Raw genomic sequence first — 21,085 nt, forward strand, 5'->3', positions numbered from 1 at the left:
CGGCTTTATCACTGAAAACAAAGTGCTATTCGATTTCATCCACTTAACACAAGAACTTCAAGTTGGAAGTTCCAATTTTATTAATCGAATCACAGATTATCTAAATCTTTGTCTTTTTTGTTGATATTTTAAATGCTCGGTTTTACAAAAAAAAGTCGCAGAGGGAAGATGGGTGGATGGGTTAGAGGGGGCTCTTTACCTCCCATAGACACTTGGCAACTCCTTTGATCTAATTATTATAAGGTAAATATTGCGGCTGACCATGAGGTTTCTGATTTCGGGTCTATCTCCTAAGCCAAATTTGTTAAATCCAATGGCATCTAATAATATCCGAAGTAAATCGCATATGATAACAGAAAAAAGAACAATTTTTAAATTAACTTATTATTGATGATAAAAAAAAAAGTAATAAAACTAGTAAAGATTGCGCAAATAGTAATAACGAAAAATAATATAAACAACACGCACAACATCGCACTAAATCACTTTGTACTTCACACAATATCTTCCGCACACTTTCCATCAGAAGATGAGCCTGCACCAGAAGAATCAAATTTTGAGGTTGTAATTCGGGGAGGTTTGATGGGCGGCTGAGAGCATACAAATTCAAAATTAACTGTACAACCAGAAGGCAAGTGTCTTCTCATAGACTGAAATCCTTTCAAGTCAGGATCAATAAAAGCACGATAGCTACCAAGGTATCCAATACTACTTTCGGCGACTGGGACATACCACTGGTCAATCCGAAGGAGTACTATCTTTCGAAAAACTGGCGAACGATACTCAAGAATTGGGTGGCCGGGGATCCACATGTGGACAACCTAAAAATATCGCAAAATTCATATTCATTTTATAAACAGTGAACAATAAAACGTAGACAGCACAAATAGCGTGAACGGTTTTGTCTTATAGAGCTATTTAACATCATTCGTGTAAACTTAAATAGTTCTTTTAAAAAACAGAGAAGAACAAAAAATTAGAACTGAGAAATGAGACAAGAGACCAGTCTTACTGACAAAAGAAAAACGTACCACGGGCATTTCGTCTATGTAAAGCGAAAGCAGTCCGGAGCGCAAGCAAAAGAAAAATAATAAAAGGGAAAAAATATTACAGACTTTAAAAGACATTAAATTTTCACCAAAAAGTTTAAAGGGTATTTGTTTGTTTGCTACCGTTACCTACTACTGTATAACTAATAGTTTCACTAGCTCATTCGTTGCTTTTTTTTTACTAGTTAAGTGATAAATCGTACTCAGTGCTTATTATCTTGTAAAAGGTCGCGTAAATTAGTTGCGGCACAAGCCGTAACTACGATAGCTATTTTTATTAAATTATTCTTGTTTCTTTTTATCTTCGTTCTACTTTTATTTGGTAGCCTATATTAGTTCTTTCATATTTTTAAGGTTTTTATCTACTCTATTTTTGGCTTTAAAAGTCAAAATTATTTTACTTATTTTACTGTTTTTTGTTTTCGCTTGCACTGAAGCCACCTTGTTTGTTTATCAGGAGATATATTAGCGCTATATTTTTATTCTGTAAATTTCGGAGGGATTTTTTCATTAGGTTATGACAAATATTGTCACTTCAACTTCAGCTAAAGACTTTTCGATTATTCTGGCGGAATCATTCAAGTTAGTGTTTAAAGTGGGAATGTAAAAAAAATTAATAAAATTTATCTCTCAGAAGGTACTACAAATAATAAAAAGGAATAAATATAAAAAATGCGAAAATTAAACAAACAAAATTGAATTTTAAAATGAACGAGAATTTATTTCAAATGTTACCAGTTTTCAGCATTACATGAAAAGCTAATATATGCTTGAAAAAGAGAGAAAAAAGAAACAAAGTGAGCGTCCATTGTATTCTCTTTTAATTTCATGCTATGAACATAACTATTGTTTGACCTACTTGTTTTTATCTACTTGATTTTTGTTTTTAGAAGTTGACACTACGTTTCACCCGTTTTTCGCTTTTGTTTGTGCTAAAGTAAGTAAGTAGTAAGTAAGACGGCACTAGACTTTTAAGGTCCAAACTGGCGGTGCTGACCTCCGTTCCGTGGCCCTTCCGCCAGGAAGTGCAATGGGGGTTGGGAGCCAACCATCCTGTGCTTTCACACACCCTTCCTGCTTACCATCCCCAGAATTCTCCAGGTACCCATTTAAAGTTGAGTCGACTCTGGCTGAGCTTAGAGAGTCATACCACTGACCCCAGTCCCAAACCAAATAACTGGCTACGGCTTGGATTGAACCCGTGCCCCTGGGACAAAGAATGCTCAAACCAGCGCGCCAACCACTTTGTGCTAAAGACACCTTGTTGTTTACATAGGCGATATATATTTGTGTTACATCGTTATTCTGTAATTTTTCCTGGCAACCCTCATAGATTAGTAAAAAAAAATACAAATAGAAAAGGAATAAATGGCAGAGAGAGAGAGAGAGAGAAAAAGAAAGAGAGAGAGAGAGAGAGAGAGAGAGAGAGAGAGAGAGAGAGAGAGAGAGAGAGAGAGAGAGAGAGAGAGAGAGAGACAGAGAGAGAGAGAGAGAGAGAGAGAGAGAGAGAGAGAGAGAGAGAGAGAGAGAGAGAGAGAAGGGGGGGGGAGGGGAGAGAGAGAGACCTATGATTTCAAGCTACATACATGATAACTTCAGGCCACACACACGTAGACAAAAAAGAGGAAAACGTGAAAAATTCAGGCTAAAGGCATACTACTTTAAGATTTTAGACACATCCTCCTTAGGGTGTTTGCAGAAACACTTACAGAAAAGAAACGGAGTTATGTCAGAAAACTACATATAAAAAAATGAAAGAAAATACTACCTCTCCTTCCATTCCTTCGTCAGGCACCCAGTATTTCCACGCAGACTTGCCTCCTTTCTCCTTCCATTCTTGACAAGGCCAAACTGGATCAATTCTCCGTCCTAAATTCATAGAATCATAAACTCCATCAGCATTACGGATCTAAAATAAAAATTACATTAAAATGTTTAAAAGCGTAATAATCGTGTTGCCAGATTTGATATTTGAGTTATATCCTAATTTATTATATATGCCACCAATATCAGTTTATTGGGAGAAGGTAGTAGGATTTCAAACCAGCGTCAAATCATAGTCTAAAAATTCTTAAGACGTACAGTGTTTCTCTGGCAACATTACCAAAATATTATACCAAAAGAATTTAACAACTGGTCGTACGGTTCTACCATCTGTTTTTGTAATTTATTTCTGTTTTTAATATCTGTTGAGCTTGTTATTTCACTGTTCGTATGTAGCACTGAGTTGGATAACTGGTATCCTTTGCGCCTTCTAGACTTTAATAGTTCTCTAATTGTTGAAGAAGTTCGAGCTTACCCTTTGTTCCTTTCTTAGTAGTGATACCAGAAATTTGTCCCACGAGAAGGAAATCAACAATTCAACAAAGAGAACAACAATTTTTTTCTCAACACCAATCAATATAATTTTGATACAATATCCCATCATGGCTTTCCCATTGACAGATACATTTTTGCAGCGGATGTACATGCAATATTTAAGGGGACTCTAGTTTAAAGAGAACATAGCAACCAAAAGTACAAAAAAAATAAAACAATAAAAATTGGCGCTGAACGGTGATCGGGGAAAAAATTTAATTTTTATAAATTTAGTTTCAGCCTTATTTTAAGAAACTTAGTTCAGTTAGAAATGTGTTTTTCAAGCCAAGTCCGACATTTCGCTATATTTTATAAAAATATATAAAACTGAAATTTATATTTGGCCTCTGAACGGCCCATTTGCCCGTCGGTGAGTACTATCACCTAATTAGGCTTGTGAAAAGTAGCTGACGTCTATCTTTTACATTCTGATATTATTGAATTTTACAATTAGTCTGTGAAGTTGCAAAATTAAGTCTTCTCCTGATGTGTTTTGGTTCCACTAAGCCTCACTGGAGTCTACGAAACTGGATGGAGAAGCTTTGAACAGAGTGGATGGAGAAGGAGCGGGCACAGCTGGAAGGAAAGGGCACTAGAACTTTCAATTTCCGTTCGAATGAGCCCACTCACGAAATTCTAGGACCACTGGTTAGATACGATCACCCATGAAAAAAAAAAAAAAACAACAAACAAATAAACACGCATCCGTGATCCTTCTTCTGGCAAAAAATACAAAATTCCACATTTTTTTTTAGATAAGAGCTTGAAACCTCTACGAAAGGGTTCTCTGATACGCTGAATCTGACGGTGTGATTTTCATTAGGATTTCACAACTTTTAGGGGGTTTCCCCCCCCCTTTTTTTCGAAAATCAGGCAAATTTCCTCAGGCTCGTAACTTTTAATGGGTAAGACTGAACTTAATGAAACTTACATATTGAAAATCAGCATAGAAATTCTGTTATTTTGATATATCTACTGGTATCAAAACTCCGTTTTTTAAGGTTTCGGTTACTATTGAGCCGGGTCGCTCCTTATTTACAGTTCGTTACCATGAACTGTTTGAGTAATTAAGAAAAAAAAAAAAAAAATACACAAAATAAATTTTTCAAAGAAAAGTAAAAATCTTCACTAAACCAAAAAATGAGCAGAAATAAAGTAGATTAACCTTCGAAGTGTAAAACTACCACAAATCACCATCAACAAATAAACGAAACCCAAAACGAACAGATATTATAATGAATAACCAAGTCAAACTCAAACCTAGCAAAAAGTAACATGAGCAGTGCTAAAAGCTCCCATGCCTTCGTAAGACGAGAACATAATTTGCCCTTTACTGAGTACAAAATATATTTTGAATGTTTTCACTTTTTTGACTTGAATAGATAAAAAATTCTTGAAAATTTAAGGAATAAATATTAACATATATATATTAAACTGACAATCGGTCATTTGTTTTTTTTAGTAAAGAGCAAATTATGTTCTAGTCTTGAGAAAGAAGAGTGGGTTGTCAGCACTACCCATGTTAATTTTTACTCGTCTTGAGTTTTAATCGGTTATTTATTGCAATCTCTGTTCGTTTTGTGTATTAAAAAGATTCAGCTATCACTAATTTGTGCCAATCCGGTTTTTCATAGGGTTGCATGATTGGCTTAAAAGTTTTATGAAAAATTCTGGTTGGTTCAAATTAGCGCTAGGTAAAGCTTCGCATGAAAATATTTCATACATCATACGAAATCCCCCCCCCCGAAAAAAAAAACAACAAACAAAACAAAAATTTTAGCAACTGATTACATATTAATTTTCCAAAGGTTCAGCAGTCAGAAAGCCCTCTTTCAAGAATCTCAAACATATTTGAATAAATGAAAAAGTGATCATTAAAGCTAAACTATCCTCCTTGGTAAAACCAGAAACCATAGATACACCGATACGGATAAGAGCGACTATCGATGCTTTTTTAACAAGGCCCACAAACCAATTCCAAATTTGAAAATATAAATAAATTTATTCTATTTATTTATGTTTTTTATTTTTTTACGTTGATTTTTATTTAATTGCAACTATCAATACAGCAGAAATACACTATTTAGGATACACTATTTAAGCAGATTACACTTATTATTAGCAGATTTTTATTAGATTTTTTTAGTAGAGATAAACTATTTAGGAGAAAAACGAAAAGTTCTCTGGGTCGCAGGCAAATTGTTTTAGAGGAATCAATAAATACAGCCTGCTTTTAAGCAGCCTAGTTCCTGATTGCAGCCTAGCTCCTTCTCTGGCTTGCAGGCAAACTGTTTTAGAGGAATCAATAAATACAGCCTGCTTTTAAGCAGCCTAGTTCCTGTTTGCAGCCTAGCTCCTTCTCTGGCTTGCAGGCAAACTGTTTTAGAGGAATCAATAAATACAGCCTGCTTTTAAGCAGCCTAGTTCCTGCTTGCAGCCTAGCTCCTTCTCTGGCTTGCAGGCAAACTGTTTTAGAGGAATCAATAAATACAGCCTGCTTTTAAGCAGCCTAGTTCCTGCTTGCAGCCTAGCTGCTTCTCTGGCTTGCAGGCAAAGTGTTTTAGAGGAACCAATAAATATAGCCTGCTTTTAAGCAGCCTAGTTCCTGGGCAAACAACAGACATTATACCTATTTGGTGCATCGTAGTCTTTTTTGGGCTAACTTATTAGCAAACTTGAAGCCATAAAATGACATTAGAATTGTAGAAAACAAATTTTCATTCTGTACGTAATTAAATATTATTTTTGTTGAAAGAGATTAAAATTTCAGTTGTTCAGTATATCTCATACGTTAAATTAGTTACCCCTTGAGATTACTTTAACAGGTCCCCGGAAAAGATTCAAACTATGAGTTAAAATTTGTTGTTTTGTGCTACCACCCATAAGAATAATCATCTCTCCCCTCCCATAAAGGTCAAACCTGTCTGCATCTATGTAGTTGAATCCTGTTCATTTAAACATGCTTCTTTGTTCCTGAAAATTGTGCAAGCAAAGAGCCCTCCCTACCCATATGCAAAAGGAATAAAGAATTAAGACACACAACTTTCAGTAAATAGGGCTTCAAGGAAGGGCTTTAACACCACCTCTTAAGATGCGTCATATTCTGCTTGTAATTCTAAATAATTTATCCATGGTGCTTCTCAGCTTTGTCAATAGAAGATTTTGGCTGACTCTTTGACTGACTTATGCAACAAGCCAGACCTTTTGAGGGCCTTATAATTAGAACTATCTACCGTAAACAATTAACACTATTAAGTGAGATGTGATATTTCTATTTTGGAAAAGGTCAACTGATTCTTCCAAGACTTATCACTCAACCCCCACAGAGGTAAAAATCGTTTACCTGCCCCCCCCCCCCCCCAAGGTAATCCCTCACCCAAAGAGCTACACGAGTTTGCATCTATACCTAAGTCTATAAGCCTCATCTCAACAGACTAACATTTTACCATGGTGTGATGGCATCTGCCATATTCACAACATTTTAATTTTTCTGTAGTAACAAGGTCCGCGGTGGGATCAAGTATTTGAAGTCACTACTCTTGGCCATTAGACAATTCGCAGCAGTATGGATTATTAGCCCATTTGATAACAAAGAGTCCTTCAGGGATTATATTGATTTCTGAAAATAGTCTTCTTCTTCTTCATAAGGTGTGATGTCCGTGAACATCAAAGGCAGGTTTTTTCACCTCTTCATTGCATTGGCTACAGCACAGGGACATGATTACGACCTATTAAATTAGGCCATTCGGGCACAATACACTCAAACAACGATAGGATCGATAGTAAATTTGCCTCTTCTTGAATATCTCAATGGGGGACTTAAACATCATGTATTATGTCGAGGAGGGAGGCTAGAATCCATAGTTGCATTGGAAGTATTTGATAGAATAGGAACTATTGAATGTATCTGGTATATTGGTCAATGAATTATGTTCAATGATCTTACATTTAAAAAAAATGCAACGCTGTTCGAGGTCACCAGAAAGGTCAAGTTCAAAATCGTAAAAAAAAGAAAATAGAAAGAACTTACCACAGCTCTCCCAATGGTTTGAATTTTGGCCTTTTTATTTTCTCTTTTTTCTTCACCTGTACTCTTCAATAGTTGGTGAGAAATCGTTCTGGACTTTTCACAAGGATCGGTTAAATGTGACGATGATTCCTCCAATGTATGATCACCAGGAATTCGATAAACTAAAATAAATGAGCATTGTTTTATCTACAGAGAAAATACAGAGTTTTTCCAGTTAAAAGCTTAATTTTTTTGCCTAAAACCAAAGGTTGTATCTGTAAAAGGGCATCCTCCGATGCACAGTCCCTAGGCATGCAACCCATTAGAATGAGTGAAGAATCTTTAGTGTGCAGACATAATACCCAGTTTTTTCTTTAAAAGGCCAAATTGTTCAGTCCAAATTCAGGGGCGTATCTGCCAAAGTGTATTCCTCGATTGAAACCCAAGTACCATAAAATGGAATAAATCAAAGTTTTAAATACAGAGCAAAAACTTACCATTTCTTTTTTATACCCCAAATAGTTTGACCCACAACCCTGAAGCATGAACCATGCTTCAGGGTTCAGGGTCATGGTTCAACCCTGAACCATGACCCTGAAGCATCAAAATAAATGGGCATATTTTCAAGTTTAATAAAGCAGTATTATTTCCATTCTTATACTCAATACTTCACCCAAAATTAAAAGACATATCTGTCATTTTTCTTATTTTGAGAGAATGAAATGAAGTTCTGGCTTTTCCAAGGGTAGAATTCTTGCTCCTAGGATTAATGAGGCATAATCTGTAAAATTATACGTAGCTGAGTAACATGGCTTGGTTTAAACTAGAGCTACTGAAGCATCCTTTGTCCTAATTATGGCAATTTTCCCTTCCTTTAACGAAAAGAAAACACGGTTAAAGAGGCATTATGAGGCTAAAGCCTCATTAGAGGACTCTTAGACCGACAGTGCCTCATCTTTGGTAATGTTTGGTATGTAATTCGGCCACCGTACAAAGAAATGCTTTGAAAATATGTCGATCTGATTTAAAAGTGTTTTACAGAAGGCTCTTATTTTAAAATAGATTTTAGGATAACTGTAATAAAAAGGGATACATGGACTCTAGTGTCGAACCTCTTACTACAAAAATTAAAAAATAACTCTCTTCAAGATCGTTATATATTGTTCCACAGGACAAAACCAAAGTTCAAAAATGAAACTGTCCCCATCCTCTCCGTTTTTGTCAAATACTGACGCTTACAAACAAATTTGCCAACAAAACTGAGCCCTTTCTCGCGAGTTGGGGGGGGGGAGGGCGTGTTTAATAAAGTGCAATTTGCTCATTTCTCTATAGGGAAGGGTACTTCACTCCAAAATCAGAAGAATTTCCAATCCTATCCATTTTTCCAAATACAATTTTCATCTTCTAGTCATAGCACTATCAATAAGCCTTATTGGGAACACCAAGTGAACTATTAAAAAGTTCTTACTGTCAGTGTCTGATCGAGACTGTAAAACCCTAAAATTTGTTGTTTCATTTATTCTCGGACAGAAAACTAAGCGTAAAAAAAATAAAAAAATAAAGAGAACCAAGATAACATAGAAAAATTAAATTAACAAAATCCGAAACGTAAAATGTTAACCTTGCAGTTTTAATATTCTTCAATAGAAAATAACATTTTAAAAGTTTAAAACGTAATCATAATTTTCATGCTTGCCCCGTCGGACTTAATTCACTCAAAGAAAAACCGTACTTAGCTACGTTAGAAGAAAACTGAAACGAACGAAAAACAATTCCATACGACAGCACAAATTTACGATGTAGCTAAAAAGGTCTACTTACCAGCGGGGTTAAAATCAGCATGTCGAGGAGCTCCAGTTTCATGTAAAATGTCAAGCGGACCAGCATCTCTTTCAGCAAGCAACCCGGCCAAACTTACCAATGTTGAGCCTAAGAAGAGTTGCAAGCTTTAAAATTAAACAAAAACACAATTTTTATTACAATTTGAAGTAGAAAGCCAAAAAAAAAAAAAAAAAAAAAAAAAAAAAAAAAAAAAAAAAAAAAGTATTTTTAGCCGTTTAATAAGCGGGGAATAACAAAACTAATTCGGAAAGCTAAAAAGTTTTTAGACAAGTTCTGCCATCCGCGGTGCTGTAGTAGGATGAAAAATCGTTAAATAACCCCCCGATTTTTATCGATGGAGGTAATTGCAGTAGAAATGTAACACACCTATGGAAATGACTTTAATCATTATCTTAAAAAAAATGGCTACAGGCATCCACCCCCCCCCCCAAAAAAAATGGAGACAACTAAATGTTAAAAACAATCTTAAGAGAAAAGGCTAGATATAACTATCACCTAGGACAGATACCAATATTATTATGCACATTGCTTAACTTCACTAACAAAATCACGGACGGACTCACCCCTTAGGGCACGGAACCTCTTAGGTTCCCTACTAGGCGTGGACACACCCTTGGGGAATTGAGGAGCATCTTTTAGAGGCAATTGTAGACAGGATTTAGAAGAAATTTCTATACAATTAGCGATTGTGATAAGATAATTTAAATACAATCTGATATATAGCTTGAGTGTCCCAGAAGTCGCACACGATCCAGATTTTAAATTAAAACACATTAAAATACGCAAACATTAAATAAAAACTTAAGAGAGCTATAATTTTCACTTAAGACTGGCAACAATATTGTAATAGTACAGTAAATTTCACCTATGGAATCATAGACTTTCTTAGCCAATCATGCATAGGGTTCCCAACAAAGCGTGTCTTTTTTTTCAGGGGGGGGGGGGGGGAGGTGACAAGAGGCAATTTTTGGATGCAATTCTTCACAGGATTTAGAAGAAATTTCCTTAAAATTACCAATTATGACAGAAAAGCATAAAACTATGAAAATGGGTGTTCCCGAGCACCATCTTCGTTTCCATAAGAACCACATAAAAAATACCTTATGTTAAATAGCACCTTAAGGGAGCTGGATCTGTCACGAAGGATTGCTAACAATATTATTATATAGCCTACACCTTAAATGTAACTTGTAGATTCATCAACTCTCTGAGCCCATAAGGAACAGCGTTTCCAAAAAGGTATGCCCATACCCTTAGGGAGGGGGGTGGGGTGAAAACCAAGAAACAATTTCCGGAGGCCAATTCTTTATAAGACTTACAAGGAATTTGTATATAATTGTCTATTATGATAGGACACCGTAAACATGTGCCTATATACAGCATATATAAATGGGTATAGAGTACCATCCACATTTCCATAAAAAAAACATACAAAATATCTAAACATTAAATAGAAACTTAAGGGAGCTACAACTGTCACCTAGGACTAGCAAGTATTATTATATACATGCTGTACTTCACTTGTGGCCCCATCCATGGGGGAGGGGCATAACAAGACCATGCTTGGAGGAGATTTTACATAAAGTGTAAAAGGGTTTTATACTGGAAATGATGGTGCGACAGGATAAAGTGTCAATTTAAACCATGTATAACCATATAAATGGGTGTCCCATAAGTCAAAAGCTAAGAGAATATCGAGGAACATAGAAAGAGGCAGAAACAGAAAGCAAGTATATATGAATAAAATGGAATCTACCTGAAGGCTTTCTAGTTGTGCTTAAAGTTGAGGCAAAACTTCCTCTTTGAGTTCCAAGAGAGCCCCGAGAGCCTCTTTGAAGGGTTGGAGGAGCTCCAACTACAGGAATAGAGGAGCAATAATCCACAGTTGAGTGCCCCGGATCGTAATGGTCACCATTAAATCTTCCTAATAAGAAGAGAATATTCTATAATTACACATACACCTGATTTACACAAATTATTATTGAATGATAGCCTAGGTACATTTAACACTGCAGATAAAACCAGGAGGTGTCAGGTGGTCAGAGATGCATAGTTGAAGTGTCGCCAAAAGTGAGTGAAAGCGATTTATGTAGAAAAGGGCATTATGTTCTTTTTTAAATCAATTTTTTGCCAGCAAATCTAAGCTATACCCTTCAATATTACATATTCATCATAGCAGTAGAGACTATTATCAGCCTTTCATGAAATGTTACCACCTGACTTTACAGCTAGTTTTACAGCTTTTACTTCATAGCTACATCTGGCCCAAATCCCCTTAATCCTTTGTCGGAGGGCACGTGTTCGATTCCTGACGTGGCTGGTTATTTGGTTTAGGGCAGGGGTCAGTGGCGCGACTCTCTAAGCTCAGCCAGTCAACCCAGTTTTAAATGGGTGCCTGGAGAAATCCGGGGATGTCAAGCAGGGAGGGTGTGCGAAAGCACAGGATGGCTACCCTTTCCCCTCCCCATTGCACTTCCTGGCTGAAGGGCCACAAAACGTAGAATAGCACGGTCAGTGCTAATCTACGAAACGTAGATTAACATTCTGACTGTTTCGAGTCTGCCTTTATTGTCGTATTACTTTTATTTATTTTCCCTTTTACTGGGAATTTTGACACACTTTGCCTCCCTCCTTGTAAAAAAAAGGTGTTATGATTCCCCCCCCCCCCCAAATTTGAGAAAATTCTTTTTTCGCTTTGTTGGGAGAAATTTTGTGACCCCACTCTACAGAATGTTTTTCCTTGTTTTATTCGACCCCATTCCCTCCCCAATGAAGTCTCAGTCAGCAAAATTTTACAAAGACTTTCAGAAAAAAGGTGCACTGTTGGAATAAACGTCTGAACGTTTATCCCAACGGGACTATTGTAATCGAAGAGTGGAGCTTTCCAATGTACATTATAAAAAAAAAACAAGTAACTTGCTAATATCACGTAACTAAGCATCATGTAACTTGCTAATTTTCTTTTTCCGAAACACACGCTACCTTTTTGATTTCTTTTCAATAACCTGAACTTATTAATTTTCTTTACCTTACAGACCGCTTTTTAACAACTAAACTGGTTTTACTAGCACCACTCAATTATTTTTGTGCAAGATACAAAAGATTTTGATCTAGGATCATGAAGACTAAGCGGCTGGAACTGTCAAGCTAAGTTCTGACACGAACCAAATTTTGCTAAAGTGTGCGTTAAAAAATTATTCCAATGATCATTATACAAATTTACGGTGGTCTTGAGGGACTTCCAGTGAAAAAGGAAGGAGTGAAACGAAGATTTGGCGCAATAGAAGTTTTACACCATAAAATAATATTTAGGAACGCATTTCATGTCACCCAATGAAGAAGATGTCTTCGTGTGAGCGAATTTTCGGATCACTTCTGTTCCGAACTGAAGGTGAAAAATGATGATCCTCATTCGCTAAAATTGTGTTCAAAACAAAAACAAAAGTGCCTTTTATATGCACTGGTATTACATATTTGCATTAGAAAAAAATTGAATATATTTTAGGATTCACCATACAAAACTACATAAGAGAACTACCTAGTTATCAAAATCTATTCTGTAAAAAGTCAAAACGCTCGAATTAAAAAAGAAGAGAATTAAAAAACAGATTAAAGAAAAATCACAACCCCAAATCTCTGTGTAACGAAAATAAAAAGTTTTTTTTTTTTTTTTTTTTTATTTATTTATTTTAACTCAGCACAAAGAGTTTCACATTGAGACGAAGATTCCGGTATTATCTCTCAATTTTATCAGCGCTTAAAAAGGCAAAAGCCACGGATAAAACTTTGACCTTCTTAAAACGGTAGTGTTGTTTCAACCTAATATAGTCTAAAATAAAGCAAGGGCAAAAACCTGAGCTGCCAATTATGCAAGCGGAAAGAAGACATGTGATCAGGGCTATTTGTTCACATTAACATGGACCACAGTATAGGCAAAAAGACCGCAAAGGTAACTTTTACTGACAAATAGAGTTAGTTTATCTTCAAGAAAAATCAGAAAAGTCACCTGAAGTTTTTGTTTTTATAGCAGTAAGTGTAATCAGAAATGCAGTAAGTGTACTCAGAATGCAGTAAGTGTACTCAGAAAGCAGTAAATACACAAATGCAGTAAGTGTACTCAGAATGCAGCAAGTGCACAAATTCAGTAAGTGTGTTCAGAATGCAGTAATTGCACAAATACAGTAAGTGTACAAATGCAATTAAGTGTACTCAGAATGCAATAAGTGTGCAAATGCAGTAAATGTACTAAGAATGCAGTAAGTGCACAAATGAAGTAAGTGTACTCAAAATGCAGTAAGTGTACTCAGAATGCAATAAGTGTACAAATATAGTAAGGGTACTCAAAATGTAGTAAGTATAAAAATGCAGTAAGTGTACTCAGAATGCAGTAAGTGTGCAGATGCAGTAAGTGTACTCAGAATGCAGTAAGTGTACAAATGAAGTAAGTGTACAGAGCGCAGTAAGTGGACAAATACAGGGAGTGTACTAAGAATGCAGTATGTGTACTCAGAGTACAGTAAGGGTAAAAATGCAGTAAGTATATTCGAGATGGAGACCTGACAAATGATATAAAACCTACAAACCTTGATGAACGCTAACAAATTGAAGAGTAGACAGACTAATATTCTCCTCACATCTTCCAGCCGATCCCCCACTTACACATCCTTCACGGCATCGGCTGGTAATTCTTGTCCAAAAGTTACGGAATACGCGCTTAATAGCACTAAATTCAACTGGACCTCCTAGGATGCTCCTCACCTGAGGATGGGTGTCGGCATAGCTTGTAGTAAGAGGGGAAACGTATATAGGATATCCTATTGGTTGATCACATGAAGAGTTGATAATATTACGCAGCACCTATAAAATATTCAAAGGTAAAAAAGTATTAGAGCTCCCAAACTTAAAAAATAATAATAATAAAAAAAAAAAAAAAAAAAAAAATACAAGGAGGCTAAGCTTAGAATTTATTAGGGAAGGAGTCATCCCTTTTTCTTGTGATTCTCGTATCGGAAGCCTATACCTAAGCTACAAATAGATTATAGATAAAAGCCTTATTCTACTTTGTTGTTTAAATAAAATCTCTGTCCTGTTTCCTTTTTCACCCCAAATGGTTATAGTAACATTACCAAAAAATAAATAAATAAATGAATGTATAATTCGCCAGTTAGGTTTTCGCTAGTTAAATATAGTTGGATCTTTTTTTAATATACAAGGGACGCAAAAACACGTAAAATATCAATCTTTTACGATTTCCCCATATTTCCTCTACTGAACTGCCTAAAAACAAAAACGCAGAAAACTACCCAAGAAAAGAGTAAGCTACCGTGAGGAGGAGTAAAACTGTGAAGGCAATTTTTTATTAATTCTTTAGCTGTTGCTTAGCCGATAACATATGTTGTGCAATTGAAATCCAAAGATTTGCAAAACATTCATAAACTAAGTTCTTGGTTATGGACTGGCTGATATACTGTAGCGGTTACTCATCAATCTTTACCAAGTTGACGCTACCGCGTTGACTCTGAAAATTATTCTTAATTTCTCAATTTGATGATTATGAGGACTATTCAAAAAATCATATTATAACAAAAATTCTGTAAAGAGAAGAAGAGACATATGACTTTTACCTGTTTAGCGTTTTGTATGGAACCGCGTTCAGCGTGACGATTTCTAAGAAAGACTAGTTCTTGCTGCTGACCGGCCCAAAAACCTCGAACACACTCTCTGTTCAACTTGATGACACGGAAAGAAAGCCACCTCTTGTTCAGCATAACAATTTTATACTCCGCACTGGTTTCATCAACAACATGCCTAAAAAATAGTAATTTAAACAAAACACCGAACAAATTGTTGATAGAACAAAAGGTTAAAGTTCTTTTAAACATCTTTAGCCGAATTCATAATTTCAGAAAACGGAAATCGAGAGAGAAAAAACGGCTTTAATTTAAATAAAGCAGTAGAACAAAACAAAAGAAAGAAAAAACAGCAACAAAACTTTTAATAACAAAAAGATCCGAATATTTCGACTCCGCGTCCAGGAGCCTTTATCAACGGAAACAAATAATTAAAGAAAAAGAAACAACAATTTTAAATTATTTCATCTAAAGAAAACAACGGCAAAAAGAAAACAACTCACATTTTAAACATTTTCCGAACTAGAAAACTATAGTTGTCTGACTAATCACTTATAAACGTTTGTCACTAGTGACATACGTTTACGGTGATTAGTCAGACAATTATAGTTTTTGCAATTCTGGAAGTGCTTAAAATGTGATTTGCATTTTTTTGTGTTTGGTTACCGTTTTCTTTAGATGAGTTAATTTAAAAATTTGTTGCATAAATATATTTTTTTTTCAAAATCTGAATATGTCATTTTTCAGAAGAAGATTTAACCTTTATTAAGACACTGAATGCAATAATAAAGCCCGAGAAAGAACAAGAGAGAGAGAGAGAGAGAGAGAGAGAGAGAGAGAGAGAGAGAGAGAGAGAGAGAGAGAGAGAGAGAGAGAGAGAGAGAGAACAACGACAATAATAAACTTAAATATACAGCAAGATAATAATAAAAGATATAACAACTTGGAAAAAGCTGAGACAAGGAGGGAGAAAGGGAAAAAAGGTAATACTTTTCTAAAGTATAAAACAAGACAACATGAAAATATGAAAAATTTACAAAAAACCCACAATTCCAATCTGAAAAACTTTTACACAAATGCATTTGATAATTTTTTGCTCAATTTCCCCTTCTTCTAAAATTATTGGTTCTTTTCATTTTTGTTTCTTCTTCCAAAAGTTTTGTCAACCATTTCTTCGGGATACACGGTCCCAATTAATTAATGTAACAAAGTATTAAAACAGTTTATTTACATTCCTTTAATCTTGACAAAAACTTAACTTGAGTAATCCCATCCTCTATTTCACAAAGAAATTTCTCAACCCCGTTGACCATTCAGCGAAGAAATGAAGCTACCCTTGGAACCGCTTCAATTTATTATTTCCAAATAAGATGTAAATTAAAAGCATATTTGACAACTTTACAACTTTACATTTGCTACATTAGGAGGAGGGGCTCCTTTTGTTACTTGAAGGAGGAGGGGCTCTATTGGTCCAGCTCCAATGAAACACACTGGTTTCACTAACAACACATCTAAATATTGCCCTATAGCCCCTGTCATCCCTTAAAAGAGCACTAGAACTTCTAATTTTGAAACAACTGAGCTCCTTCCCAAGTTTTGACGTCCACCCTGAGGAAGTGGCTGAAAAAAAAATACATGAAAAATCTATCGCTCTTTACTAGACTACTATTGCGATGATTCTGCTAATTGTTATATTTTGGAGTGTGCGTGTTTGAATACGTCTTTTGTGTGTGTTTTGAATTTTCTGTATTATTCAGCACAACGACCTATATCTCTTATTTTTCCAGTTAGTTAGAAAAAAAATACCCTTAAACGGTGCGAAGTGAATTTAAATCACAAAATTACTAGACATCTACTTAAATAAGATACAAACTTAAGTTGAACATACATTACAATTAACAAAGAAATGAACCCTAAAACAGATGGGGAACCAGGGCTAAACCACCTCCCCCTATCGTGCAGACTAGAAATCCTTGCATAATTTTGATACTTAAAGGTGTAACATGGCCATCTTTTTTCAATAAATACATCTATGAAGCCTCTATTTGAAATAAACTATTTTTTCAAACCACCTCCCCCTATCGTACAGACCAGAAATCCTTGCATAATTTTGATACTTAAAGGTGTAACATGGCCATCTTTTTTCAATAAATACATCTATGAAGCCTCTATTTGAAATAAACTATTCTTTCAATATTGTCTCTTTCAGAGAATGTTGAGGGGAGTGTTGAACTAAATCAAAACACGTTAAATGTATACGGATTGTCAAAAGGGTACATTAAAGGAATAACTTTGTATATCAATTCCGAAAATTCAGGAAATGATAAGAGATATGATCAAAAAGGCACTATTTGCATGCTGCCAATGCTACTACTACTACCACCACTACTATTACTACCACATTACTCCATTTACAGTATTAAGGAGAAATTTGAACTAAATCAAAAGGCGCTGTTTGCATAAACATTGTCAAAATAGCGTATCTCAAGAATTGATTTGGTTAAGTTGAAACTTCAGAGAATACTTAAAGAGGATGATCATGTCACCAAAAGGCAATATGTGCACACTACTGCCACTACTACTGTTACTGCTACTACTACTACTACTAATACTACTTCTATTGCAACTACTTGTAGGGTTTAGATTATTGTGATAATGTTCTTTTTCGATTATTCTTTGCAAAGAATAAAATTTGCGCTTTACTGAAAACAAAATACGTTTGAAATGTTTTCACTTTTCTTACTTTCATCGATAAAAAAATTGTCAAAACTTTTAAGGAATAAATATCAGTATATATACTGATAATATATACTAATATATAAGTATATATACTAAACTGAAAATCCAGGATCATTTGCTTTTTGTTTTGTTTTGTTTTTTGTTTTTTTCAGTAAAGCGCAAATTGTGTTCTGGTGTTGAGAAGGCATAGGGGTTATCGGCCCTACTCATGATAATTTTTGCTCGTTTTGAGTGTGACTTGGCTATTTATTGTAACTTCTGTTAGTTTTGAGTTTCATTTATTTATTGATAGTGATTTGTGGTAGTTTTACGCTTGGAAGATTTTTTGAATTTATTTTTGCTCATTCTTGGCTTAATAGAGCTCTTTACTTTTCTTTAAAAAACTTATTTTCTGGTTAAATTAATCGGGTTTATTAAAGAGGCTCGGTATGCCGTTTTAGAATACTTGAACCGATCAAAAAGATTGGATATAGTATAAATATTTGTTTTCTTCTTCTTTCTCCCCTTTATTTACTTCTTATAAATAAATGTTGTCTATTAATTGTTTTTCTTTGTTCCTTTGTGGTATTTGGTATATATATTTGTTCCAACTTCTGATATTTTGTGCAGTATTATGTAGATTAGATAGTGAAATACTCTATGCGGGTTTAATCACTGAATAAAATATTTCATTCAATCCGAAATGATATATTCTTTGTTGATTTTATCGCTTATCTAGCTTATTATTCCTATCCCCCCCCCTTAGATAATTATTATTAATATTTACTTAGTATTATTTATGAGTTACTAGATTATTATTTATTATTTTATGTTATATATTATTTATTAGATTATTAGTACTATTTTCTTTTTCCTTTTAAGTTCAAGAAATATATAGTGTTTTCAGTCGGCATTTTAAGTGACATTAAATTTCTTTGTTAAATGCGATCGACACAATAAAGCTAATTTCTTGAAAAAGCTTAACTTTAGTTGTAATAACAGAGCGGTATGGTGGTGGAGCGTGCAAATCTGTAGCGATCGCAGGCGGCTTAGTGCTGCAATGATCCGTCAGTAGAAGTAGCTTGACAGAGCTACAGCTACATTTGAAATCTGCCTTTCACACAAATTCCGGACGTCAGTCATTCAAGACTGTTATTGGCTATACAGAAAAAAAGAAGATATACCTCAATGCTAAAAGTGAAGGAACTCCAGAGAGAACTGCAGATCTCCAGCCAGGATCTCCTTCGTGTGAAATAAACCAATTTTTCTGATGACTTTCAATAGCATCGAAGAGACATTGATGGTCATCATAATCATCAGGAGACATAAAGTGGTCCTTCAAAGTATAAACCATTAGTAATTATTTGAAGAAGAGGTTAATTACTAGAATTTAGTCCAACCTAAATGATACGTAAAGTGCATAAGAAAGTGAATGACTAACTGGGCAATAAGTTAAAGGACCTAGGACACCAATTTAAACATTTTTTGTTCCCCTGGGCGCATCGTAGGGCTATTCATACCTGAAAAATGCGATTTTCTAGGATTTTTTTTTGGTGGTTATTCAAAGTCAAGTTTTGAGGGTTATATCACATTTTCGTCCGTGTTGCCATGTTAAGCCACTAAAATAAACAAGTATGAATAGCTTAAATTTGACAAAACTTGAAAACTAGTTGAAATCTATGTAGGGGAGCGGCAACATTTTGAGGCGCGGTTTTAAATTTAAAGAGTGAAGAAAAATACAAATTAAAATATAGGAGACTATAGAGAAAATCATAAAAATTTTGAGATTTAGGGAGGGGTAGGGACCCAAAGACCCTCTACACACGCTTCTTCAAAGGCAATTGCAGTAGTTCGCTTCAAGTATACCAGAGGTATGGGAGGTTGGGCGTAAAACTAAATGTAGGTTCAGAGCTAGAGGATCCAGGAGGCAAGACTGGATGTGTAGGCTGGTATTCACCTAAGACTTAAAAAATACAACCTCATGTCTGAAAAAAGTCTCATGACAGCAGGCAAGGTAGTTGGAGATGTTCTAACCGGCTAGTTACGATTTAACATTGCACCGTCATTGATTTATTTGCTCAGAATAAAACCTTCTTTTCAATTCCACCAAGAATTTTCGCTTTGTTTTGCTTCGTGTTTTTACTGCTTGTTTCGTTTTTGAAATTTTGGCTCAAAGAACAGTTAGTTTAATATGGCGGTTTATTTAAACTAGTTACTTAAATTTGACAAAATTTTTCCTAAGTAAAAGTTCAAACATTAACAATTTGTTGTTTCAATTAGATAACTACACCTTCAAAGGAGAGCGAAACAACCTGAAGTTATTTGCTACTATCTGTTTTTGGCTTATTTAAAGCCAATTTTTTTTTATTATACTTGGCACTCATTACTACCAAAAACTGCCTACGTGCATATTCAGGTCTTCTCATTAAATAATGCATCTCTATTTTTTTTTAATTTTTAAAAAGTGGAGATGTGTGAAAGTTTACACTTAACCAGTTCAATCAATCAGATTTCTTTGTCATTGAAACTTAGGATAGAATAATTAACCTATTTTTGTCTTTCATTACAATAAAAAGAATAAAGAAACAAACAAATTTTTTAAGTATTAGCTGATAGGTCCTGAAACGGACCTATTAAGGACTCGTTAACCTTATTTACATAATAAACTTATTTACGAGAAGGAAAAAACATGACGCCGGAACAACTTCTACTTTTGATGAATCTAAATCATTCATCTGGTGATATTTTAGAGTTAACCTGAGAAACAGACAAGAAAAAATCCTTGAATTTGAGCTGAAAAAATATAAACTGATTAATAGCTATGATACAAAAAGATGAAACAAAACAAGCATTTGTGAAAGTTTACACTTAACCAATTCAAGCAACCAGGTTTCATTGTCTTTGCTATTGAAACTTTGGATAGAATGATTAACCTGTTTTTGTCTTAAAGTTTTCGTTACAATACAAAGAATAAAGAAACAAACAAATCAATTAAGCATTACCTGATTAACCTTATTTAACCTTAGGACTCGTTAACCTTATTTACGTAATAAACTTATTTACGAAAAGGAAAAAACCTGACGCCGGAACAACTTCTACTTTTTAGAGTTAACATGAGAAACAGACAAGAAAAAACCCTTAAATTTGAGCTGGAAAGTTTAAAGTGATGTAAGTTATGAAACAAAAATATAAAAAACAAAACAAGCAATAGCTCAAGCCTTGAGCCGATATGGCCTTTGTTGAGCGTTTGACAAGAAATATAGGCGAAGTTTAAGGCAGAACTGGAGCGACAAAAAGCCGGGCAAGCCCAAGAAGGCTCAAATAATAAGTAATAATTATTTAAGATGATAGCATGCGCTCGGTAGAACAGAAGATTTGGAATTTTTATTGAGTCCTTGTAGCCCTAGAGGAGTTTTCCATCCTGGTAAAAAAATGACCTTCCATCAATAAAACTTTGTCATTTCTAAAAGTTAAAAAAT

At 34.8% G+C, this 21,085-nt stretch overlaps 1 protein-coding gene across 1 annotated transcript in view; it reads right to left on the reverse strand.

Moving 5' to 3' along the window:
• Positions 1 to 376: 376 nt before the first annotated feature.
• Positions 377 to 21,085, reverse strand: part of LOC148950062 (pecanex-like protein 1) — a 102,793-nt gene continuing 82,084 nt past the window's right edge. The window contains exons 15-22 of the mRNA XM_089091771.1: positions 18,791 to 18,942; positions 14,883 to 15,066; positions 13,842 to 14,115; positions 11,015 to 11,182; positions 9,238 to 9,345; positions 7,438 to 7,598; positions 2,818 to 2,958; positions 377 to 821 (exon numbers count right to left, since the gene is read on the reverse strand). Coding sequence (XP_088947897.1) covers positions 495 to 821; positions 2,818 to 2,958; positions 7,438 to 7,598; positions 9,238 to 9,345; positions 11,015 to 11,182; positions 13,842 to 14,115; positions 14,883 to 15,066; positions 18,791 to 18,942 — 1,515 coding nt within the window. The 3' untranslated portion in view covers positions 377 to 494. The remainder of the gene's footprint in view (positions 822 to 2,817; positions 2,959 to 7,437; positions 7,599 to 9,237; positions 9,346 to 11,014; positions 11,183 to 13,841; positions 14,116 to 14,882; positions 15,067 to 18,790; positions 18,943 to 21,085) is intronic.

The sequence above is a fragment of the Artemia sp. Qi Xiang Cuo genome, chromosome 7 (genome assembly GCF_049724085.1).
Source record: "Artemia sp. Qi Xiang Cuo chromosome 7, ASM4972408v1, whole genome shotgun sequence".
Classification (NCBI taxonomy): domain Eukaryota; kingdom Metazoa; phylum Arthropoda; class Branchiopoda; order Anostraca; family Artemiidae; genus Artemia; species Artemia sp. Qi Xiang Cuo.